At 42.3% G+C, this 25,422-nt stretch overlaps 3 protein-coding genes across 9 annotated transcripts in view; 1 reads left to right on the top strand and 2 right to left on the bottom strand.

Annotated features, from left to right (window-relative positions):
- Nucleotides 1-646: 646 nt before the first annotated feature.
- On the bottom strand, nt 647-10,448 carry LOC121232396 (multifunctional protein ADE2). Its single transcript, XM_041127105.1, has 9 exons — nt 10,314-10,448; nt 9,244-9,441; nt 6,478-6,656; nt 5,590-5,769; nt 5,386-5,499; nt 3,993-4,076; nt 3,704-3,884; nt 2,562-2,720; nt 647-1,861 (listed from the first exon to the last, which is right to left on the bottom strand). The coding sequence occupies exons 1-9, from the start codon at nt 10,330-10,332 to the stop codon at nt 1,695-1,697; spliced, it is 1,281 nt and encodes a 426-aa protein (XP_040983039.1). The 5' UTR covers nt 10,333-10,448; the 3' UTR covers nt 647-1,694.
- A 404-nt stretch (nt 10,449-10,852) lies between these two features.
- Nucleotides 10,853-25,422, top strand: part of PPAT (phosphoribosyl pyrophosphate amidotransferase) — a 53,859-nt gene continuing 39,289 nt past the window's right edge. Inside the window, exon 1 of one of the 2 annotated variants that reach the window (XM_030031193.2) lies at nt 10,853-11,045. In XM_030031193.2, coding sequence (XP_029887053.1) covers nt 10,918-11,045 — 128 coding nt within the window. In that variant the 5' untranslated portion in view covers nt 10,853-10,917. Of the gene's footprint in view, nt 11,046-21,019; nt 21,074-25,422 lie in introns of those variants that run through there. The other variant, XM_030031278.2, reaches the window with a different exon arrangement.
- LOC115348362 (trihelix transcription factor GT-2) overlaps nt 12,592-25,422 on the bottom strand; it is a 32,155-nt gene continuing 19,324 nt past the window's right edge. For all 6 annotated transcript variants that reach the window (XM_041126773.1, XM_041126794.1, XM_041126805.1 and 3 more), the window contains 4 exons: nt 24,034-24,105; nt 22,913-23,314; nt 21,399-21,458; nt 12,592-20,295 (listed from right to left, as the gene is read on the bottom strand). In XM_041126773.1, coding sequence (XP_040982707.1) covers nt 20,075-20,295; nt 21,399-21,458; nt 22,913-23,314; nt 24,034-24,105 — 755 coding nt within the window. In that variant the 3' untranslated portion in view covers nt 12,592-20,074. The remainder of the gene's footprint in view (nt 20,296-21,398; nt 21,459-22,912; nt 23,315-24,033; nt 24,106-25,422) is intronic.

The following is a 25,422-nucleotide window of genomic DNA, read 5'->3' as shown; positions in this document are numbered from 1 at the left end:
ATGTGCTAGCATTAAGCATGCAAGTGAGTACAACCTTGGTAAACAGCTTGCTTGCTAAAAAACCAGCATCTTGAGGATCTTCACTTTTAAGTCAGTGCTTCCACAGAGATGGTATGCCACCAAGGAATTTCAACCTCTTTGTCAGCACTAGCCCTCGCTATTATTGATATTTCATGTAGAAATTCATTAGAAAAGCAACCACCCCCCAGACTAAGTAAAGAGTTCCAGTTATTTTGCTTTAGTGTAAGCTTTGACCAATTAAAAACCCCCTGCACCTAACTCCAGAAGACAGCACTGCTTAGAGCTGTTCCATACAACTACACATAAGATGTGGTCCCTTTCTGTGAATGAGGAGGCCAGCAGCAGCATCGTTTAATCCAGTTACTCACACTAAGGGGTAAGCCTGACCTACCACACAACCATAAAGCAGAACATTAGGAACAAAACAACACAGCTTCCTTTAACAGGGGGACACTTAATCAAGGAGTAGAGTATCTTCCAGAAGACTGTCACCTAATACTGTTCTATGCAGGCTTTAGTGCATAACCTTTTTACAAGATTATTACCTAACTTAAGGTCCTGAAGTTATGTACCACAGCTGATGGCTAGTTGAGTGTAATTATTCAATAAATCTCCATGACAAAGCTCGAGTCAATAGTTTATTTATAATTGTAAAAGCATAAATGTTACATACATTGAGTAATTGCATATTTGTTAGAATCGTACCTACTTAGAAGATTGGTGTGTGCAAAGACAAGACAGCCATGTTTAGATTTCCCCCCAGCAGTTTGTTGCTTTACTATTTATTCCCCCTTCAGTTCAGTAAAATTTCCATAGAAACAGTGAGGAAATATAGATATATAATAGAGTTATTGAAGTGTATGAAGACAGTTTGACAACATCACACAGGCCCTTTAGAACTACTGAAGGTAGAGATCTGCCTAGTATTTAAAAGACTGGACTAGGCAAGAGTTACAGCAAACAGGCAATGAGCCTAGTTACAGTTCACTCAAACCATTTGTATTTATAGCTTGTTATGAACAAGAAAATTGGTGTCAACTTCTATCACATCATTCCAGAAGATATCACTGGGGTATGTATACACACACATATTTAAAAAAAAAATACATGTATGTATATACATTTTTTTAAATAAGGCAGGTATTTATTTCAGGCTCTTAAAACATTTTTCCAGCCCCTTTTCCTATTAATACAGCATATGTTGCCATTTTATTGCTAAAGAAAGCATACCATCATTGCAAGCAGAACAGCATCAGCACTGACTTTAGTTAGCAGTCCAGTTGAGTTAATAAGGTTCAAGACATACATCATTACTATGGAAGAATATTACTGTTACAGAAATACAGAAGACTAGTTGAATTCTATTTAGATCACACCAAATCATTCTCTTGACATAGTCTGTAGTTAACAGTATACACTAAAAAGCAGAAGAGCACCATTTTGGAGCAACAGAAAGAGATATCTAAAATACTACTTCCCCATCTTTTACTAAGTATTAAAAAAATACACAAGGGAAGGATGAGGACACAGACCTCATCTGCTGCTCTAATAATGCTTTCTTCTGTAAAAAAGGATGCAGGACTTTTGAGCTCATCCAGATGTAAATCCTAATATGAATGAATATGCACGCCATTATCTTTGCGTAACTAATAAAAGTTACTTGTTAGTACAACTTACAAGGTGCACTCTCGAAGTTTTTTGTCAGCCTGCTTCAAGGAGATCCAGGTGTTTAACATATTTGATCGCAGTTTGGCCCACACCAAATGGTTGTTTAACCCAAATATCTGGGCAGCAAACTGGGCAGCTCCTTCAGGTGACAGAGTAGTAGGACAGCCAAGACCTGCAAAGAAGAGTGTCACTTATCAAAGCATATTTTAATAGTTAAACAAAACACTGCCTCTGAGGAACAACTTAAGACAATGTTTGTCTCAGCCTCCAGGAACCACATGATCTAGTTATAGAGCTACTGAAGTGTCATGTGTTCCTCTACTTCTAACATGACTGCTTCGTGGCATTTTAAACCCAAAGCCAGCATACCAAATGACTCTCCTTATACAGAGGGAACAGACTTCTGGTTGCCAAGCATCCATTCAAGTCACTAACAAAGTTAAAAATCATACAGGTAGCAGTGCCCTGAAGGAACAGTTAGAGTTAAGCTCTTACCTACACTGATTGTGGAGAAAGGTATTTTTTTGATCTTTGATCATAAGGAAAATGCAGCTCTATAACTGAACAAAATTCAGTTATTTAAATCCCCAATAATACTGACTTAAATTTCAAACTGGAGTGCTTAGCAAGGATAAGCCAAGGTTTATATTTCTCTAAACATTACTCCTATGTAGTCTTTGCTGTGTCTGTTGGGCTTTTTGCCATCAAGAAGTCAAAGACTGTATGCAAGATATTTCCAAAGACTTTGTTCAGTACTGATCCAGCTATTTTTCCAGTGTTTTGCGATGTGTGTTTGTACACGTATGTACACTAGAACAACAACAAAAATAGAGCTAGGTCAGAACAAGAGCATAAGTGGAAGATCGTCTTACCGCTGGGTAGTCTGAGAGAGGACCACACATCCTGAGTACCCCAGTCAGCTGAGAGTGGAGGACAGTTGACAACTGGGTAAGCAGTGTTACCAGACATCACTGGCCCCAAACCGTTGCTTCTGCCAGCTACTGCAACAAACACTGTTGGAATTCCATCTCCTGGTGGGGAGGAAGATGTGCAGAAATAAGCAATCCACCTTCACCTTGTTCTTTACCACTTGCTTTTGTGGGAACTTTATTCGAGTCCACAATTCTGTTTGCAGTTATTTTGTCAAGTCCATTACATAGCACTAGAATTTTGTGTCCAACTTCCCTCTTTACAGAAAGATCTTCTAAATCTTGCAGCCTTAAATCCCAGCTACTGTTTACCACAACTGAAGTTAGCATGTCTTACTCTGCCTCTGAGGGGAAGTCTCAGTATCTGAGGAATAGGTGCTGCTTAGCCTTGTAGAGAACATAACCATTAAACCTCTGGCATTTTTAAGGGTTCCTCTCCTTAAATCTTACACAGTTCACCTCAGAATAAGTGTTTCTCAACTATGGTTACCACATCTGTAGTTTCACTGAGTAGAAAGTATACTCCCACAGAACAAACAGTTCTTATCTCTCCTCTGCTAGGCTATAAACACTTTTGAAGAGATGTCAAGTTTTCTTGGTAAAGATCAGAATTTAAATCAAGTATCTTTTTCTGACGGCATCTAAAATAACAAGCAAGAATATTTTCATGAAACAGACAGGAAAACATGATGGGAGCAACATCTGCCTTGTAAATAACAAATAAGGATATTCAGAGTCAGCTAGAGAAACTATCATTCTTCCTTGTTTCAGGCAGGCCAGCATCACCAGCAAGATGCTACAATAAATGTATTAACATGATCAAGGCTTGGGCAAAGTAGTTCTGGTACTGGGATAAAAGCAGAGGTTAGACTTATGGAAGTTGTGGCTGGGCAGTAGGACAATACATTACTCTGTAATTGTTTAGTGCAGTCTATAACCTGTCATTATGTAATTAGCAAGTGTAGAACAGCTTGGTGTTCTGTTTAACAAAAAAATGGAAGAATCCCACACAAATCCTTAAGTTGCCAAGTCATTCTTGAACATGATACTGTTTGAATCCAAATCAGTAGTTCTTTGGCATTTACCTTCATATTCTGCTTTGATCCTCAGGGTTTCATCTGGCCCTTTGTGAGCAGAGGTCACTCTTAACTCACAAGGAATTCCAAAGGTCGCACATGCCTTTTTTATTTTTTCACAGTGACTGAGGTCAGAAGGAGATCCCATCAACACCACAACTCTACCTTGGCTCTTTGTTTTCAGAAGCAACTAGGGAAAAGAGTGAAGGGGGGTGGGCAAGGGAAAGAAAAGCAGTCAACGGGACTGAAGATATGCAGTTATTGAAGTCTAGATAAGTTGTTCATAAAAAACAGATACCTCCACTCTTTCTGCAACCCATTCGAAGTTTCTCTTAACCATTTGCAGTGCTTCAGGAGTTACTTCTTTCAGGTCCCGGTAGGACTGAAAAGAGGAAAAAAATAAATACTGAAGTTACTGTGTTTTGAGTACCCAAAGCGCTCGTTTTGCTACCATAACTGGTAAGAATATCCCAACTGAAGTATTTATGCAGTTTCTAGCAATTCCACAGGAAGGACAACAGACATTGGTACAGCTATAGGAAAGAGTGGATATGGAAGCAAGGAAGAGCTATTTAATGAAGAACCACCTCAGTAGGTGTAAACAACCTTCTCCATTATAGTTCATGGCCATTTGCAACATGGAAGGCTTTTAGCCACGTGGGTATCAAGGTTTTGGAGGCTCCCCAAAGGGAAAATTTGGGAAAGACATAAAACTTCTTTAAAATTGGATTTGTAATGATGTGATTGCCTGCAGTAGCACTGCACTAGCCAACCTAGGTTCTGCATGATGTTATCATGTACCTTATTTTAAGGAGATGAGCAAAAGCACTGCCAGAGCAATTCGCTCAAGCATGCTACTACATAATTCAGGTAAAGTAAGCAGTAGAGCAGTTGTGCTTCCTAATTTAAAAGTAATACCCACCCACCCCCCCCCCCCCCCCCTTTGAAATCTTCCCCTGTGGCTTACAGCCACTTTCTCTCACAGGGTCTCCGTTACTAGTCTCAACAGCTGTTACAGAAGCTCCATGACAGCAGCATTCCCAAACCAGTTCTTTCATAACTATTCATCTGGTAATTCAGAGATATTTGACAAGCGTAATTGCTACAAGTTTAAATATAGGACAAGTTTTATTTCAAACTTATGTTTGCAGCCCTCATATGTGGGCACAGTATGTTAGTAACACTTGGAGACAACTGAATATTGAATTCAAGCTTAACCAAAATAAGTAATGAAGAAAAGCGTCCTCCCTGCAGATCCCTCTTATGTATCACCAGACCTCTGCCAGTAGAGGATACCACTGAATAAACAGAGAAACCTGGGAGGCAGACTTGGGAACCAAAGCTTCTATTGTTCCCGCTGATTTGTTGTCCAACTATTTTATTATCTGCACAACAAGTCAGAAATTCTTATTACCCCTAGAAGCTCCACACTTCATTATAATAGCTCCAGTCAATAGTGCTGTTGGGCTTTCCTACTGAAGATACACAGGCAGAGGATTTTTTTCTACCATAAACCAGATACTCAACTATTTAATGAGAACAGGATTGGACATTAGGTAACCTATCAGCTACTCCGTAACAAGATAAGACTATCTAGAAAAAGCCACTTCAAAAGCAGATGTTTAACTGTAGGGTTTACTTTTTTCATTCTCCTTCCCAACTGACTTAGAAGGTAAAGACTGAAACACTACCTGTTTGTCCTTCTGTTGGCTTCTGTCTCCTGATGGCCACAGTCTCCATGAATCATTATCAATAACATCGGCAAGAACAATTTCTTTTGTCAGAATATTAACACCAAATTCAATCTAAAAAGACAATAAGAACCCTATCTTAGGAACTATACAGTGATGTATTTCCTGTCAGAACCAGGATCGTGAGAAATCAGATTCTTATACCTTCAAGTCTACCAGAGTGCAGTTTTGGGGCTGCCATGATTTTTCCAGGATCTCAAAAATAGCTTGAGTAGAACGAGCCATAATATCCACTTCAGTCTGGCCAATAGTAAGTCCAGCAAAGCAGAATTTTGCTTCAATTAGCTGCTCCTCAGACCACTGTGGATCATTATTGGCATCATCCTGTTGAGAAAACCAAAACATATACATCATGTAATTTAAGCTTGCTATAAGAGGAGAATAGCCATCAGAAGATAATACTAGGTTTGGTTTTTTGAAAAACAAGCAAACAAAATACAGGCTTCAAATAAGTATTTTATGATTAGCACTAAAAAAAATGTGACAGCATCACTGAGAACACTTACTGTAACACCTGAACATCTTTAAAAGCACCTCAGGTTTGAACAGTGCCACAAGAGTGACAGGGTACACTACAAACAACACTTTAGGTCACAGTTCACAAGACACTTCTTTCAGGACACATTCCCAAAGAAGTTCAGCATCCTAAACGACTAGCTAGCTGCTTACCCTCACCATGCAAGTACTGTTTAATTTCTTCAAATATATCAACATATCCATTTCAACTGACATGTTAGGCTTATACATAAAAAGACCTTATGCCTTATAGATAAAACATTTTCCTATTTTATGTATAGTTTGGCTTGTTACTCTTTGATGGCCCTGTAAGCCAGTGTTACATTATATGCACTTTAGACAAAACAGCTGTTGGACAAGAATGCAAGAAAACATTAGGATGGCAAAAACTGCCAATACTAAGAGGATTGGTCAGCCACTAGCACTACTTGCTTTATTTCTCAGCATTTTAAAGGAGATGATACAGAGTTCTAGCTCTGTTTAAGTTTGATTAACATCACAGGAAAGGAAACTTACCTTGTAAAACATCTCAATTTTGGGTGGGTAAAACTTATATCCTTCTTTGACACCAGGGTTTCTTTTGAGGAAGGAGCCAGTAGCAATTCTTCTGCACACCCATTCAATTGGGATCATTTCACAGTGAGCTGCTATGAATGCTGTGTCACTCTGTTTCCTGACAAAAGCTGTTTTTATTCCTAAATATAAAGATGGCAGCTTAGTTCCATTACTAGGCACAGTCCACAGTTGAAACAAGAAGTCACAAACGTCTTTAAGTACAAATGAATCGTGTTCTTCTCTGGACTTAAGGGACACGCTGAATCTCTTCAGGGTATTGTAAGCCCATTCTAGCCTTGCAAAAGGCAATCAACGTGGTTATCTTCCCCAACTCGTTAGTTTTGCCATTTTTATCATAAAACGCTCACTCGTAGCTCACAACCTTATGTTCTGATCAGAAATCCTATTCTTGCAAATAATTTTTTTTCACAGAGCTTTAAAAAAAAAAATCTATCCCTCACAACAGGTTGTTTTTAAACTAAAGTTAGCAGCAACCAAATACCCAGCCATGCTCTCTGGTGGAAGATCCATCACACGTGGCACAGTAATTGGAGGCTTTCAAAGGAGTTAGGGAGCACAGTAGTCTTTACTACTTTGTTTAATAAAGGAGAATGGAGCAGGGAACAGAACAACTTAGTCCTCCCTTCCATTACAAACTAACATTTAGGGCACTAGATCTTAGTGATTTGTTAGGCAAAAGACATTAAGACTCAGAGAAGCGCGTGCACAGACACAAGCCTTCTGCCGCAAGTCAACCTTCTCACATAGCTCTAACATGATCCCGTATTAAACGGGATAGCCAACACATGCAGATAGGCACTCTAAGTGCCAAATGGCTCTTTTTTCAATTTCACTCTTGAGGAAAGTCCCACCTTTCTCCCCCCCAGGCAAGACAACTGCCAAGCCTAACTGGCATCTGCCAGAAACAGAAGACAAAGGAGCTGCATCCAGTCAAACCAAGAAGTAGCTCTATTCCATTCCAGTTCCAGAGCCATAAAGGAAGAATTAAAGTCTTAAAATATAGTATCGACATTGACCCTTCAGATTTTGTTGCATTGCCCTCAAGGGCAGAATGATTTAAATAATCAACTGCACATTAAGTCACTTCTAAATGCAGGCATTAAGGCCCCTGCATGGTTTACTACTACATTTTTCATCAGTGCAGATGCATGCTTTATAATAGAGCTAATGTCAGCCCTTCGAAAAGGGAGAGAAACTTTAACAGAACTTTGTAAATCATCACTTTTGAAGAAGTAGGTTAAGAAGAGTTGCGCAAAGCAAACAAACTACTTCTATGATAAGGCATTCGCATTATCTGCTATTTACGCCAGTCGAATAAGCAAACTGGAGAAGAACGCTGAAAGTTCTTTTGTTGCTTTAAAACGGAGCTGCAGTTTACTCTGCGTATTTTTCCACAGCACCTGAAGTTACTGAGTACAAGCCATTTAAGGATCTTTGAGAGGTCTACAGCATGGCTTCTTCACATTTAAAGTTCATATCTGTAGGATATTAAGTATTTTGATTGTTATCTTAACTATTGCCATTTAAGAATTAGGCAAAACATCTCATTGAAACTGGTAGTTCTAATCAACTGCAAATATAGGTTTCCCAAGAAAGCCAGTGACTGAGGATTATACTGAATGACTTCATAGATCTTTGTCTCAGCCCATATTTTAAGAACTACTTGCACAAAAATTAAGGTAGATACAACTCTACAGAAACCATCTTCCTCTTCCCCACATGTGAAACATGCTAGGACTCTACTGTTTGACTGTCTGAGAACTACTACTACACCTTGTAACAGATAATACAACTTCTAGAGTAACTCAGCTAGTACTTCAAGCAATCTTTGTGCGAATGCTTCAAAGTGCACTGAGCATGCAGCTGTAAGCGGTCTTAATGAAGTTTACTGGTGCCTGTGTTATAGTACTGTTTGCAGACTCAAGTTAGAAACCCACCAGCATGAATTCCTCTTTGCAACTTGCAAGCTTCTCAGTTGAACACACTTCAAAATGCTTTCTCAAAGCAAAGATACTGGCTCCATTTCTGGAAGTGTGGTGCAAAACTTACTTGAAGTGACTCAAGTTAGTTACGTGCTGCATGAAAGCTCGCTTCTAGCATCAGAAATATTTTGAGTCTTTTAAAATAAACATTAAGTTCCCAATACATTCAATACAGACCAATACATGCATTTGCAATATAGTCCTCATAAGTGTTTAAGTACAAAGAATACAGAAACTTTACATTAATATAGCACACCGAGAGGGGAAAAGAAAAAAAGATACTCTAATTTTATCTTTTAACATTTCTACACAAATTTCACACAGCTTAGACATAGTCTGGTAGTGCCACTAGCTAGCAGTGTCTTCTCTGCAGGCAGATGTAGTAAGAAAGGTGAGATCCATCCAGTCTGGTATTACAGGCAAGTGGGTGTGGGGGTAGGGAAGAACTGACAAAAGTAGAGGGCAGGATCAGAGGTGTGTCCAAACAAGCAGTGTTATCTGCTATTAGAAGATTACTTCAGATAGTCTCATGTTCCAAATGAATAAGTCGCCCACCCAGCTCTGTAGTACCAGAGGGAAAAGTGTAACTCCAAACTAATAGAAAAGACACTCAAAAAACCCATCAGAGCTTCAAGACAGGATAAACCAACGTATACATAAACAATACTGTTTAGTAACAACATCTGTAACACACAGGGATGTATTCTACCTTTGAAATACTTACCGGCTTCTTGAAGCAACTGAAACACACAGCTAGTTGTTGTATTGGAAATGGCAGCCTTCCCTTCCATTCGGTCCTTCCTGGCTGCATTTCCCGCTGTTATTTGGTCTTTCGACTGCATGAGAACACATCCCGGCATATCTGGCAGCTCATACACTTCTTTCGTTTTACCTTCATTAACTTTTTTACCAAGTTTCAGGTCTAGAGAAATAAATTTAAAAAAAAAAAAACCAAACAAAAAAACCCAGTTTCAGTTTGAAAGAAATTTTTTACTTCTGCATGTAAGCCCCCCAGGTTCGCACACTTTATCAGTTGCCGGCCAAGCGAGACCCAGCAGGACCCCACACTGCAGTCAGCGACCACGAAGAGCAGGCTAATCCCCCAATCTACAGGGCAATTTGGTCAGGTTTCCCTCCGAGCAGCGAGGGCAAAAGCAACCGCTCAAAGCTCCTGCCCACGGGGCTCCGGCCCCAGGAGGGATGCGCCCGTTAAAGGCGGGTGGGCGGGCGGCTGCTGGCGGGGAGCGGCGGTACGCCTGCTCCTTCGGCGACGCTCTCCCCACACCAGCGCGGGGTTCGGAGGTGCCCTCTGAGGCGGCGCCGGCAGGAGCCGTGCCGATTTCACCCATTTGTTGCCTTTTTTTTTTTTTTTTGGTTAGTTTTTTAACTTCGGGACAAACCCGAAGCTCAGAGAGCCAAGCGGCAGCCGCCCGGAGCATCCTCCTCCGCCCGCAGCGGGTGAGGCTCGAAGCTTCGGCTCGAAGCGTTCACCTGCCCCTCGCCGCCTCTCCCGCGGGGCGGGGGGGGGGCAGCCGTGCCCGCCCCAGGCTGGAGCGCGGCCACCCACACAAAAACCCAACAAAATTAAAAACTTTGCGGGGGAAAAAAAAAAAAAGTTCGCTCCCAAGCACCGACACCCCGAGCCCGGCTGAGCGGGCACCGGCCCCTCGGGAGCGGCGTGTGCGTGTCCCCCCGCCCGTTACCGGCTCCCCACGGCACTCAACGGCCACGGCGCGCGGGCCGCCCCCTCGCGGCTTGCCCTGCCGGTGGGGGGCGGGGGGGCCAGTCGGTTACCTGATGCTGCGGGGGCCATGGCTGCGGCGGCGGGAGCGGGAGCAGGCACCTAGGGCACAGAAGAGAGGCTTCAGCACGCGCCGCCGGGCCCCGCCGCCGGGGTAAGAAGGGGTCGGCGGAAGGGGCGGGCAGGCGGGGCAGCGGGCAGCGGCGCCGCCCGCCAATCGCCGCCCAACGTGGCGGGGACGGCCCGCGCCCCTCTCCGCCCCGCCAAGCCCCCCGAGCGAACCCCGGCCGGCCGTCGTCCCTCCCCCGCCACCCCCCGTACAAACACGGCCCCGGCCCCCCTCCCCGGCCAATGCCGGCGCCCGCCCGGCCCCCCCCCCCCCGGGCCACCCCCCCCCCCCCCCCCGGGGGTCAGCTTCCGTGTCCTCGGGCCTTCTGGCTGGGGGGGTCGGGCGCGAGGCGGTGTGGGGGCCGGGGGCGTCCCCCCCCGTATGTAAATGAGGGAGGCCGCGCCGGCAGGCTACCGGCGGCCCCGCGCGGCGCGGCGCTGTTGGCTGCGCACGGCGCCGGCAGTGAGCGCGCGGGAGCCGCCACAGCGGGACCGGGACCGGGGCCGGGACCGGGACCGGGACCGGGGCCGCCACGTGCCGCCCGCGCCATGGAGCTGGAGGAGCTGGGCATCCGGGAGGAGTGCGGCGTGTTCGGCTGCATCGCCTCCGGCGTGTGGCCCACGGAGCTGGACGTGCCCCATGTGATCACGCTGGGGCTGGTGGGGCTGCAGCACAGGTAACGGGGCGGGGGGCACGGCGGTCGGGGTCGGGCTGGACGGGGCCGCCGTCCGAGACCGGCCTCTCCGGGCCGGGCCGCGGCGGCTGCCCCGGGGGTGGTCGCGGCCCCGCGCCGGCACGTGCAGCCGGGAGGGTCCCGGCTCGCCGGCGGCGGCGGAGGGAGGAGCGGGCTGGGAGGGGAGGGGGGGGAGCGGCGCGGCCGGGGCGGGGGGCGCTGCCCGCTCGGGAGCGTCCCGTCCCTTTCTCCCGCTCCGCGCCGGCGGAGCATCCCGGTGGCGAAACGCAAGGAACGCCCCGCCGCCTCCCGCCCTCCCGGACCGGTCCCGCCGAAGGAGCAGCGCTCGGACGTGCTGTGGACCTCGGCTGCATCTCCCTTAAGGCGCATCCGCCCCCGGCGCCGCCCGCCGCCGGGGGTCCGCGCCGCCGGGGGTCCGCGCCGCCGGCCCAGGCGTGCGAACGGCCCCGCGCTGCCCGCCGGCCTCCGTGCGCGGAGCCCGCGGCGTGGCCGCGCAGGCGGGCGTTGGGTGTGCGCCCCGCCGCCCCGTCCCGGGCACCCAGCCCCGCCGCCGCGGTGTCACACGGGCGCTGACCTCCCGCCGGCGTCGCGGCGAGGCCCGGCCGTCATCGTCGGCGTTACTCGAGATGCTTATGTTAAAGGGTAACGCGCACGCATCGGGACTGCCGAAAAGGAGTGGTCCTTAAGCGGTTTTAGGCTCCTGCTAGGCACGGCCGTTTAGATTCCTCACCACGATACAGTAAAACTTCTTTCCTACCCGACACGTCTACGGCGACGTAACACGGACTAGATTAACTGTGAAACATGTGGATGCAGAGCTGCAAAATGAAGTTTGGGTTCTGCCTCCGTTTGGTATTCAAAGTAATAATGTTATGCACTGACGTACACGAATCATTTTTTCAGTGGTGCCAGAAAGGTATATCCTCCGTGTGGGAACACACGCACAGCCAAACACGCTAGGCTTCTGTAGTACAAACACCTATATACTGTGCTTAACTTTCCATTTGCGGAAAATGGGCTAAATAACCACATTCCTGACAGCCTGGGGAGGTGGGCTTCTCTAAGTACACACACGCTGAACAGATAAAATGGCATGTTCTTTGCATATTTGAGGTCGCAGACACGTAAAGGTTGCTCTGAAATTCTTTTGGACCAGCAACAGAAAATTGTTTACGTTGAGACTTTCTGTTTATTACAGCTGAGTTTCACATACTTTTACTGGTAAAATGCTGCATCCCTACGTGACTCTCATATACTAATAATTCTCTTTGGTTTGCAGGTGTATCATTCATAAACTATATATATTTGCCAGTGTCCCATCAAAAAACATTTTTATTGGGAGCGACAGAGCTGCAGGATCCAAAGAACAAAGCCATGTAATCAATAGTCTCATTTTAGGTTGCACCATTTTTCTGTGGAGAGGCTGGAAAAAAATCTTACCTCATTTGTGCTTACATAGTTACACTGGTGGACCTGGAGTTTCTTAGTTGGAAATAAAATGATGTATTTTCATTACTTTGCATCTTACGATCTCAATTTTCACTGCAACCTTATTTTGTGATTTTTCAATACACGTTTTTTTCTTCTTTTTTTTCTGATGGGCACTTGACAAGTATATTTGATTTCCATGAGCTCTTTAATATCAAATATCCCCTGTGGAGGACACAACTGTAGACAGTAATACTAATGTTGTGATTGAAACTGTAAGCAAATCACAAGCTCTGCAGGAGGATACACACCTAGAGGCATACATGCACTACCTCTGATTCTGATCTTCTAACTCAATAATTGTCAAAATTTTTAAGGATGCTTTCTTAGAGACATAAACATTATTGCATCTGTAAAGTGAAACAGTCTGTTCAGTTAGGTATACCTCTGCAAGCACTCAATAAAATTCTATTAAGTAGCTGACATGTTAATGTTCCCACTTCCTTCTAACGTTCCTCCCTAACCTCTGCATTGTTCCTACTATGAGGAGTAGGAGAGGGGACATCCCTATCGGAATGTAATAGGATAACAGCTATTTTTCTTCCTTCTTTTTGGAACGTCTCTTGAAAACCAGAATTAAGATTTAGCATTAAGTGTATCAGTAAATTTCATTAAGCCTGTTCTTTTAAACTTAAAAATGAGTAAGTGTCCCTTAACTGTATTCCTTTAAGAATAAGTAAATAGGAAAGAGAGGTATGGTAAATATTAATGGGTAGTCCCTATGAGGCCTAAGTGACTACCAGAAATTTGATTGGCCACTAGAAAATACAGTCCTTAGACCTCACCTTTAAATTAGTAAGGATGTTTAGGTAATGACTACTGGCCTTAGATACTCATAGGCATGGGGGTTTTATGCAAATTAGTCCTGTGCAATAAACCAAATTACTGAATTTGGCCCTTAATTCATCTTAGATTTTAAAAATCAGAATATTCAAGCATGGCATTGTATCAAACTGCATTTTTGAGATGACCCACAAAGAAGAGGCAGCTGTTGGGAACATCTTATCTGTATGCATAAAGATCCAGAGTATTTGTTACATGCCACAAAAACATGCAGCATAAATTCTTTGTGCTGTATGTTCTGATCTAGCTGGTTGCAGCATTGTGATGGACTTTGCTGTTTCTGATAAATAGCCTAAAATGAGTTGACAGTTTGTATTACAGCGTTAAAAAGATATTACTGCACTAGAGAGATTTACTTCAGTGAGGATGTTTGTAACTGAAATCTTGAAACTCCGTGCATTGGATCAAGCCACCAAAATAATTAAGCATGTATTCAATGGCATGTGTTTGAGTGGTGTTCATTGTTTCACTGAAACTATTCTGCATGGAAAAAAAGGTATGTATTTGTAAGCAAGGTTCTGGAGCAGGCCCACAAGTAGGCACATCATGAAAGATAAAAGATAGACTTGGAATTTCACTATCTTGACATAAGCAACAACTTTAAAAGTTTTGTTTTGTTTTGGCTTTTTTTAATGAAAAAGCAGCTGCTAGATTGTTGAGGCTTAAATTCATGCTCCTTTGTAGCAGAAGTTAGAACATGGCTTTTTATTGGCTTTTACTTTATAATGGTGAACTGTGAATTGAAATGAAAACCAGTATATTCCTACTCACAGGCTAATCAAGGCCTTCTACACACTAAGAGCATTGTACCAATTTAACTTGAGACCATTTTAAAGTGATTTTCATCTGGTTTTAACACATTTTACAGCTATGTTAGCAGTGAATTATGTTTGAAACTTTAAAGCTGCTAAAGCTAATGCTGTTACTCTGGCATCAACATTAACAAGGCTTGAAAGTGGATGTTCTAAATCATCTTTACAATTTGTAAGCCAGGGAACAAAGTCACTGCAAAATCCACTGACAGCATGCCAAAATAAAGTCAGAGGATATTGGTAAGGAGAGGACTTTCTTTGGGGCAGTGAGGTAGGGAGGAGGAGTACTTTGAGTTACAAATCTATTAAACGTCATTTGAGTCCTTGACCAGGACAAATTTGCAAAGTTAATCTTGGAACAAGTGTGATTTCTGTTAACTTTTTGCAAAATTCCCTGGAAAATATTTTTGGCAGTAATACTGTGTACTGAAACCTGAGGGTATCCAGCTTTGTACTGATTTTTAGAAAAGGTCTTTAAAAGGCCTCTTCTGTGCAGGTGGAAGTCCTGTTAAGTCAGGGAATACTCCTCGTCCCAACTCAGCTGGGTCTATGTATGGAATTTGTTACGAGAATCAAAGTAAATGGGGAGTGCAGGCCTGGCCAGCATGCTTTTTTGATACCTTCCCCGTTACTGTCCACTATTAAAACCCACACAACAGAACCCAAATAATCACCAATGTAAATTAAGAATTTTTACTTCTCTTTCGGTGTAGTGAAATTACCAGTTGCTTCCTACTAGCCATCCTTCCAAGTATCTACACTCAACATAGCATAGTTAAAGTGTTTATCTATGTTTTACATATAACCTTTTGGCTACAAGACGGATATTTTAAAAGGCTATTTAGCAAGCTATTGGTATCCTGTCTTACATCATGAATCTTTCAAACAAAACGCTTAAAATTGCAATAGTATTTGGATGGGAATTTTCTGGGGAGCATGGATATGCTACAGGTAGTGATCCTGAAAATTTGATATGCAACATATTTAGCTCTTCATCTCAAGAACCTATTATGGGTTCAGCAGATCCCCCATCCCCAGATGCAAGAACTGCAGTGTTAAATGTTTTAATTGTCTAAATGCCAAATTTTGTAATGAACCGTATTTCTATTTAGATTTCCTATGCAATATACTGGGTAAGATGTTTGTCTAGCTAGCGATTGAGTCTGTATGCTGTCTTACTAGAACATTCATGCTGTATGTGCTGCTAAAACATTCCTGAGTACTTTCAGAGACACTTACTGAATGTGGATATAGTAACACTTTATGTTTTAGTTCTTTCTTGGTTTACGTTTATAGGCCATTCTGTGCTGCTAGGTGGTGACAGCCCAGTTTAATTACATGCCAAAAAGCTTACTCCTGCAGGAAGAGAGGAGGAGCGAGACCTTTTTGCTGTGGTGAGCTGTTATATCCTCTTGGTTGTTTTACGTAACTTCCAGCAGGGCTCAGGTTCCTGCATGCTTGCTTTCAGAAAGTGAAGATAAGCCAGATTTCCATTCTAAGCAAGTTCAAATCTCTAAGACGTACATGTCACAAAATGCAGTTCAGTCTCAGCTCTTATCTCTGGATGTGGGGTAACCAACTGCAATGAGGTAATGTAGGAAGGAGTGGAAAAACCGGGAGGGAAGTGGTGCCAAAATGTATATACAGGAGGATGTCTCAAGAGACAGCCATTATGTTTATTGTGGCCAACAGATGTTCCATTACATTAACCTAGCCATAGAGTTGGGGTGAGACTGCTCGCTTTTCTTCACGTTTTCTGTAGCTAAGTCATCCATGTAGGCATGACACAGCTCTCCAGTAATTTTCACAGGATTGCTCACTTGGGCTCTTGTCTGCCCATACCTTAAATTTGAGACTAATGCATGGAGGGAGGGTTGTACACAGCATGGGATGTTCATGCTGGGTAGTTCAGTTCAAATAAACCGTCCTGGCTGCTCTTTCTGCCCTGTCTTACACAACTTTCCTTGACCTTAAAAAAAGCAGGGTTGCTTGGAGGGGCTTTTTATGAGGTTAGTTTTAATTTAAATCAGTTCTGTCTGTTGGTTAACCACTTGGCCACATGAATGCTTGTGCCAACACAAAGGAGACCTTGGTGCAGGAGAAGGAACAAATGGTAAGAGTCTGGAGGGAGAGTCTTTTCAGCCGACAGTGATGCTGATAGTGCTTGTGGATCCACCAACAATGCAAGCATTTCTGCTCCCTGAAGCTCATTCTCCACCCATTTGGCCCAAATATAGTTTGGTCTACCAGGAAATAATCTAAATGGTGCATTCAGAGGACTCTCCAGGGTAACAGCCCTATCAAAGAGGTGTAAAGTGACCCATTCTTCTCAGTGAATGAGTGTGCTTTAGAGAAGAATGGAACTTTTTAATATAGGTCAGAGTGGCTATTGCTCCATTTGTCTGCCACACCTGAAAAGTTTCAGTATTGCCATTTGCAAACTGGGGAGGAGAGAGATTTGCCCTCACAGTAACCTGAATGGCCCCCTGGTAATAGTGCAGATACTTGAGGAGGGAGATGAGCAAAGATACCTGTTTTTTATAGGATTGCTGCTCTTGCCATCATTACTTAGTGTTGGTTTTAAGCTGGATCATTTTCATGATGTGATTTATATTAAGATTCCCAGGAGCAGTTGCATGGAAACAACTTGGTCTGGCCTTTCTGCTGAAAAGGAACCATGTTGTGGATCTATGTCTAAGAAGGCGTCTCCTCCCAAACCCTTTCAGTCCTATGGTAGTGCTCTCACAGATACCCATTTAGCATGTGTCAGATGGTGTCCCAAGTTCCATTTAACTCACCCATAAGTGTGCCTAGACTAAATATTGTGTGACTGTAATAAATGTAAAGCTGTGATCAGGGCAGAACCACAGCACAAGCTCAAGTGGATATAAAAATACACTGGCAGGATGAGTTGGATTACCTAATGCTATTTTCCAAAGGAATATTTTCTGAGAAATCCTTTGCTCCTTCATTCTCTCTACCCTATTGTCACTACCTCTGGAGATGCTGTCAAAAGGAGACAGACCTTATCTCTAGACAACTAGAATTCTAAATGTGCAACATTCATGTTATTTTGTCTCTAAGCAAAAAGTGATGTGGAATCATAACTACAACTGCAGTGAACAAAGGTTGTCTCGATGCCACTTTGATTTATCTATCTCGGCATTCTACATATTCAAGTAAATTAATTGTTATCTGTATAAATGGGAATAGCACATAAATATTAGATGATACCAAATGCCCCATGCATTTGACATGTCTTACCATCTTTGGCCGAAAATAAAGGTGAACAGCAGGAAAGAAGGAGTTAGCTTTCCGACAAAATAATTACAAAAAGCAAGCTATGCTTTGCTGCCACAAAGCAGAATAGAAGTGGAACCCCACACAAAGGGAAGCCCACCTTCTTTGGATGTTTGTTTCTCAGGTAAATCCCACTCCCTGGAAAGTTTTCTGAGAAAAAAAACTTTAACTTGGAAAGCCACTTGTGTTCTTTTTTTTCCTGTCAGTTCTTGCTTCATGTCTACCCTCTAGTGTTGATATGAACAGTTTCCAAGTGGAGACTGCAAGTGTGCTCTGCAGTTCTCTGCTCTGACCTACTAAGAATTTAGACAGTCCTTTGCCTCAGTGCTTTTGTGCAGTTCTCACCTGAACAACAGCATTTAAAACCAGATACATATTTCTTGAAAGATCTGCTTATTTTAATGAATAAAATAAGTATTTTCTATTTTCTGGAAGTGAAAGTTTTTTGGGGGATGTTGTACCGAATGACAGCAAAGTTTTTGAAAGATTAGGATTCTTGTGCATCACTCAGAATTTACGTGCGGTTTGTCTTCTTTGCAGTGCTCACTGCTTCCCTCAGGTTACCCTTTCTTCTGTGAGGGCAGTCACGCTGCAACAAAACAACCTTTGAGCTGCTCAAAGTTAGGCCTAGCAAAACTGAGAACTTGCTGGGCTGCTTCAGCTCTCACAGAAAACAATTTACTTTTTTTCTCCCAACTGGGTTAGTCTTGTGTCAGGTTAGTGAGCTGAACTGGTTTATAGGGGATCCAGCAAGCATCAGATTGCTCAGAGCAGCATGGAGAAAAGGGGATCTTCTTGTTGCAAAGAGTTATCAAATCAACTTCAGCCTTGCACTCATGGAACAGAGCAGGTAGAGCAGAACACGTATATGATCCATATTATTTTCAGTACAGTTACTCTAAAAACTTAATCTAAATTGAACTAAACTGTTTAAATGTACTAGAGTGAATTGGGGTTGGTTCACACATTTTTCTGGTTCACATGGGGAAGGAGTAACCTGTGATTTTAGTACTGCTAGGAATGGCGAGGTCTTCAGCTGGCTCAGCATGTCCTAGAAGGATACCCAACTGCTGTGATGGCAAGGACAGATCCCTTGTTCTACCAAAGACAGCAGTTCTGTATGCAAGTAATATGATGCAAGTTCAAGGATGTGTCTTTGAATGAACTCATTGCAAAGAGAGAAGAAAGATTTTTAAACCAACGATGATACTAGTAATACAAGCCAAAGAAGGTTTATACTGAGAAACTAATGTAAAATGTGAAAAGTGGTAGATAAGCATACACTGGAACAACTGTATGTCCGTGTCACTGTATAAATGAGTATGATCAAAAAACCTATGATTTTCTAGGGATCTTTCTCTGCCTTCTCAGAATTGTTTTTAAAATGCTAGTCAAATGGCAGATAAAATCTGTCTTGGTGGAAATTATTTTCCTTTGTAATGTCTCTGATAAAAGAATTAACAAGAAAATAATTAACCGTAGAGCAGGAAACAAAGCACTACATCCAGTAATATTTTTGTGTAAGATTTTGTGAATGGGTGGAATTTAGGCCTCTGTGTATAAAAAAACCTGGCAGGTGTTGCTGCTGAAGTAAGGACTTGACTATGTGACTTCAGTTGTGCCCTTGTGTGTGCCCAGAACTGACCTAGCTTTGTCAGGGCTGTGTAGGTCTCTGCCTAAACATGACTGAGATCCAGAAATGAGTTGTTCTGCTTGAATACAGTGAAAGGAAAACCCTGGAAATGCATGCCTTGCAGGCAGTGCAGGCTGTAGAGTACTTACACAATCACAAAATGAAGTAGTGGCTAGTAGGATTTTGCAGAGTAATAGTTACATTATGGCATGGCACTTGTCACTTTCCATGTCATTGTTCCCTGCACTGTTTCTATGTTTTCTGTACTTGATTTGGTTACTGGACAAGGCAGTCCCCTTGCCCAGTACAGAACAGGGACCAGAACCCATGCCAGCCCCTTCCAGGTGGGCATCAACTTTGCATACTTTCTTTCTGGCTCATTGAATTCTCCAGTTCATTGCTGCACAGCACCATACCTTCAGCAGGCAGATGGGGATGGTCCCCCAACTCCAGCATAGGCAGGTGGTGAGGTTAGGAGGAGGGTAAATGCTGGTAAAGAAATTAAGTATTGTGTTTTCCCCACCAGCCTTGCCTAACCAAAAAGAAGTTCTCTTATGGCTTTAAACTGTTTGGTTAATTGCAGAGGACTAACTTGCTAGGAAGGTCATAGAGATGGTAACTGGAAATGATGGGATGACATTTTAACTGTACATGTTTTCTTTGATCAATCAGAGTGTTATTTGCTTTCAATTAAGCCTGTTAACTGTGGCATGTAGGTGAGCCAAGGAATGTAGGCAGAGGTTATATCTTTTATTAGACTAGCTCACGTCACTGCTAAAAGCTCATAGTTAAGGATTATGATGGGAACTCATACCTTGGTTTAGTTTAAACGACTGAAGGTGAATATATTAAAGGGAGGCAAGCATGTACTCACATGGCTGACCTACACTCATAAATAAGTAATTTCTTAGTATCTGAGAGAATTTCTTTGCATGCTAATTTTGTAGAAAGTTCATTAAACCAACCTGTTGTATAACTGATGGATCAGCATACAGCTGTGTTCTGTTGAGGTCTTGCATTTCTTCCTGCTTACAAAGCCTTTCTAACAGTAACTTTTTGCCTTCTGTTACTGTGTGTACTCTCTCTGTTAATAGTTTTTGGAAGTGGAGTATGGTGTTTTCAGAAGCACTTTTCTTAAGCGGAACAGGTGACACCTCTGTGGACAAAAGCAAAGTATGTAGTTAGAGTGCACAAGTCAATGAACTGCTGACACTGAAGTTTAGCTCATGCTAGATTTTCCTAATGCTGTCCTTCTGTTAAGCTCTTTTGGCAGGCATTGCCTGGTGTTGTGTAGGGGGTCATTGTATAATGGCGAGTAGGAATGAAGCAGATCTTGTAAAAATCATTCATATTTTAAACTGTCAGCTTTGCCTAGCTACTGCCTTCTGCAAGACATACTTATCTAATAGGCAATAAATGGAAGTATGTTTAATCACATAGAGTTAGTCCTGTTAACACAGTTCGTGATGGTGAACTGAGCAGGTTGAATTCAGAAATGTTGTGGTGTTTGGATCTGTTTGTGTTCATCTGTCTGTAGACAAGACATCATTTTAGTATTAAAAATACAGGTGGGCCTCCTAAAAACTATGTTTGTCATCCCTCATTGTTGGACTCTTTGATTATTTAGGGCCTGACAACTCTGCCAGGAAGAAAAATAAGCTCCTGACCTTTCCTATAGCAGATTGCATGCTGCATATTTCTATCCCTCCCTTCGTTTTTCTCTCTCAGTGATTCTATACCATATCTTCTCTTCAGAATAGCTGTCTTAACCTGTTTTCTCTTGTACAACATGTTAGACTAAATGTTAGACACTACATGTTAGACATTATGTGTCTAAACATGTACCCTCTCTTCTCGTTTACTCACACATTATAATAGGAGGAGACCACAACCATGACTGTGATACTGTCCCTGTTTTCCTCTGAGCAACACAGGTAATTAAGACATTTTCTTCTTTTTAAAATCTTTATCTTTTCCTTGCACTTGATTCTTATAAATCAAAGAAGTATTTCCTGATGTTTACCTCATTTATACCAGGGATGAGGATTGAAACAAAGAAATTGCAGTTTTCTTTAGGCCATCATTTTTATCAGGACTGTTCTTTTGCAGATTGTTGAGAGTGAGAGAAAAATGTTGATTTGGAGCTTGGTGTTAAGTTCTAGAATTTTTTTTTTTTAACTGTTTGACTACTGGAAACTAGAATCTGGCATCCAGTTCAACAGCAGTGTATAGATGTTTTAAAAAGTCAGGGGCTCTTACCATCATTCCATGTTTTTCTCTTGATACTCAAGGATCCTGTGTTTGCTGTAACATCTCCCACTGAAATTTAGAAGAGAAAAGTGAGTTGACTAAGTATTTTGTGGAGATTCTCAAAGCACAGTCAGTCACACACAAAAAAGATTTATATTACAAAAGCAAATGCATTGGGACAAGTGACCTGGAACAATGAGAATCTTCTAGAAAAGTTAGGTGCTGGGTTGGCACACAAAATCAGGGTGGAGACACATTTATTTGGCAGATGCCTCAAACAGCTTAATAACTAAAGCTTCTTTTCTGAAAGGTTATTGTTTTACTCTCTCCTGCATCAGCATTCACAGCACAGATTACACAGTCCTTTTCCAGCATGCTAAAATGTGAAACAGCCAGGTTGGCTGAAATATTCTTGGTGTTGACAAATTCCATTCACGGAGAGCAGAAATGAGCAGTAATACCTTCAGTTTCTGTATTTGGAAGAAAATGTCTGTCTTAAGAATATGATCAAGCAAAAGAATGAGGCAGATGAGAAGCAGTGGTGTCATCCCATCGTTGTGTGGATGTCATTCCAGGCTCAACTGATGGCACTACCGTATGGTGCCCTTGGAACACCACATTAGGGCTCTGATTCATGACTGAGGACACCTGGCTTAAGGATGGCTCCAGTGGTTTCTGCTCAAGCTGTCCATCTGGCCTCTGCTGCAGAAATGGTTCAAATCCTCAACTAACATTTGTGATGTTGCAAATTATTATCTAACATATTGAGAAAAATCAGAATTAGTTCTGGTTTACCATAACTCACTGAGCTCTAAGCTGCAGTGGTTAAGTTGCTTCTGCAAAAGCATCTGATCCGCCTGGAGCAGGGGCAAGTGCCCCTGAAAGCTGGAGCAGCTGGCCAGTCATGAGAACCCTTACAGCAGACACAAGTTTAGCTGTGTGGTTCTTAGATCAGAGGTCTTTTGATACTAAAATAGAAGCAAGCTCTATTTAGAAAACTGATTCTGCTTTAGCAAAATTAATATATAATAATTACAAGTGCTCAAATAAACATCACTGCCCTGGATTTTTCTCTCTCTTGACTGTAGTGTGAATTGAATTAATGAAGTTTGCTTTTCTGGAGTCCTTGCACTTGGCTTGTTTGTTACAGATTTCCGCAGTTCTAAATGGTATGAGCTTGCAGCTCTCTATCCATAAGACTTTACATGCCTGCTAGATTACCTCTAAAACCTGCCACGTTTTTTAGCACCATTTCACTGTATTTCACTTAAGCTTCCAAAAGCACAAAGATTCTCCAATAACACTGAACACTTCAGGTGCTTTCACTTTTTGTTAATGTTCCCACTTCTCAGCTCCTCCAAAGACCATTTTTGTCCACTGATTATTGCCTACGTGACCATGCAGATACAGGTTCTGCGATTATTTTTCCTCCCCATTCTGGCCACGTATTTCACCCTTACAGCATGGGTCAACAGGCAACTTTTATTTTAAGCACTTTATCTCATCACTGAAGTTTTTAGTACCTGATAGGAGACTTGAACTTTCACATCCCCAGCTCGAGGGACCCAGAGGCTGCCTTCTTAAGATAGAGTCAACTTCATCATAAAATCTCATTTTTCTCCTGGGATTACCAAGATGCTCATTCTCCTTCTGCAGTGCGCGGTATTCATATTTTAGGTTCTTGTACTTTGTGCGACATTGTTTCCAGTCTCTGTCTATACCACGTTTCATTAACCTTCTGGCAATTTCCTCAAATATCTCTTTATTTCTCGTGGCCCCTTCAAGCATTTGTTGTATCTTTTCATCTGACCATATGTTTATCAGAGCTCTGACTTCATTATCACTCCAGTGTTTTCCTGCTCCAGTATCATTAACTGTAATAACTTTAAAGTGATTTTGTGCTTCTTCCAAGGGAATGTGATTGTCTGAAAATATAAATGAAACAACAACTGAGTATTGCTGAATATACATACATTAAAGTGTAATTGTAGCTAATGATTTGGTAACAAGCTGAAGGATTAATTAACATTTATAATAATATCTTGTTATGAAAATCTTTTAACTTTACAATGTTAATATCCATACATGATTACATTTCTCTAAGTATGCAAAATATGTAGCAAGTGAAATCTCTTGTTTCTCCAAGGCATCTAAAATTCCACATTTTGTGAGTGTAATTTTGTTGCTGTTGTTGTCAAATTAAAGACAGATGTATCCAAGTGCTACATGCAGGAAAGCAATAGGCCTTAAGCTTAAAAAGCAACAAGATATCAGCATTGTTAAGAAAATGGCTTTCCAGTATGGTTTCAAATTAGAATGGCAAGGCAAAATATAATGCAAATGAAAATGCTACTGGGGATTCAATAGAAGAAAAAAAATCTTACCTACATATTCAGAAGTAGGCAGATACTGCTCATCAGATAAGTATAGAATGCAAAGCTGAACTACAGCATTAATGCAAGTTTTGCTCATGACAGGGAATAGAGCTATGAAACTAATTTTTAAGTTTAGTGATAAAGCTAGACTGGAGTCAGAAGTAGAGAAGTAAAGCTGTGTTTGCAGTGGAGATCTGGTTGCTCCAGCTTTGGTACTGAAATTGCAATGCATTTTGTTTCAGAATAAATGCATGGAAATTAATATTCACCTGTCCCGACCATCCGTTTTGCTACTGGCGTACAAGATCTGTCTTCTGAGGTAGTGCTTATAGAATCATCATCTATAGAAACACACAGTTTTAAATAAAATAGTTTTGGACTTAGACAAATAAATAGCTAATATTATTGTCATCCTCTGCAGGTAACACCTATCTTGAACTAAAAAAGCCCTAACCCATTAGTCTAACCCATTCATTATAACAAGTGTTCTGCCACATGCCTCCCTAAATCAAATTATTTATTGGCATTTCTCATAAGCCTTATCTTTCTTTCTGTCCCTGCATTCCCCAAAAGGTAGCTGTGGATGCAACACAGATTTAAAATACTTGATTAAACACATAGGCATACGTGGATGGTTTGTATCTCACATATAACTTGATTTGCATAATATGTTGGTACACATTGAGTAGCACAGGTGTGCCTTCCAGTTTTTCTCCTAAGCGATGTGAGTAGGGCAGGCCTGGTGAGGCTTTGGTGCCATTTTTAAGGGCATTTGTAAGGTCTGCGGATTCACTCATGCCTAACAGGGCTTGGACTGCAGCCTTTCCCTTTGTTGGGGTCATGCATGCTCCCCCACTGCTGTCATGAAATGAGCAGGGACTTGGGCCCTAGAAGACCACTGCTGTGCACATTATTTGGACGCAATGAGGAGGAGCGAGAGGCACAGGCACCTGCTGGCAGACCTGCATGCAGTGTGATTTTGCATAAGCTGCATTTCATACTGCTGATGGGGCTTTTCTCAGATCTTTGTGAGTTTCCCTGGTACAGCAGAAAGAAACCGAAGAGAGACCTTTGCTCCTTATTCCTACTTGTTCTCTATTCAGGACTCCTTTTTACTACACAAAAAAAAGTGGTTTAGAGTCCCTTGTAGTAAGCTGCCATGGTGGGTTTCAAAGCTGGGCTTTGAGGTGTGCCTTTCCCTGATTCTGGGAGGGATGGCAGGGAGGGATGTTAGGCTTTGTGGGGAAGGTTGCATACTTTTGCCTGCCTTTAGGAGACAGCCATGTTTATTTACTTTGGGGTGAAAGGCTAGTCTCTGATACAGAGCTTTTGTGATGGAGATAACATAAGCAGAAGAAAAATTGGAAGACAAACAATTCATTAATGCTTTCGTGGAAATCTTTAGCCTCAGCTTAAATTGCACTTTCTGTATGTAGGGATGGCTCTATCCAAAACTATTCTATGTGGCTTAAATGACAAAACAGGGAAGACAGAAGAACTATTTTTTATTCTACCAGCATCTGAGTTCTCTTCAAAATTCCATTATATTATTTTTCTGCATGTCTACATGCCAAGGTTTTTTCCCTCTGCAGAGATGAGGCTATAATAGCTTTGCACTCTTTCACAGCATAAAAACTATTCCCTTCAGAAGTAAAATT

Source organism: Aquila chrysaetos, chromosome 1 (assembly GCF_900496995.4).
Source record: "Aquila chrysaetos chrysaetos chromosome 1, bAquChr1.4, whole genome shotgun sequence".
NCBI lineage: Eukaryota > Metazoa > Chordata > Aves > Accipitriformes > Accipitridae > Aquila > Aquila chrysaetos.
This window is presented reverse-complemented; position numbering and strand designations above follow the sequence as displayed.

Coding starts and splice junctions, on each gene's coding strand:
- LOC121232396 (XM_041127105.1), bottom strand. Junction 4,077..5,385: donor GCCAACAGAAGGACAAACAG/GTAGTGTTTCAG, acceptor TCCTCTTTTCAG/TCCTACCGGGACCTGAAAGA. Junction 1,862..2,561: donor CTCTCTCAGACTACCCAGCG/GTAAGACGATCT, acceptor TCTTCTTTGCAG/GTCTTGGCTGTCCTACTACT.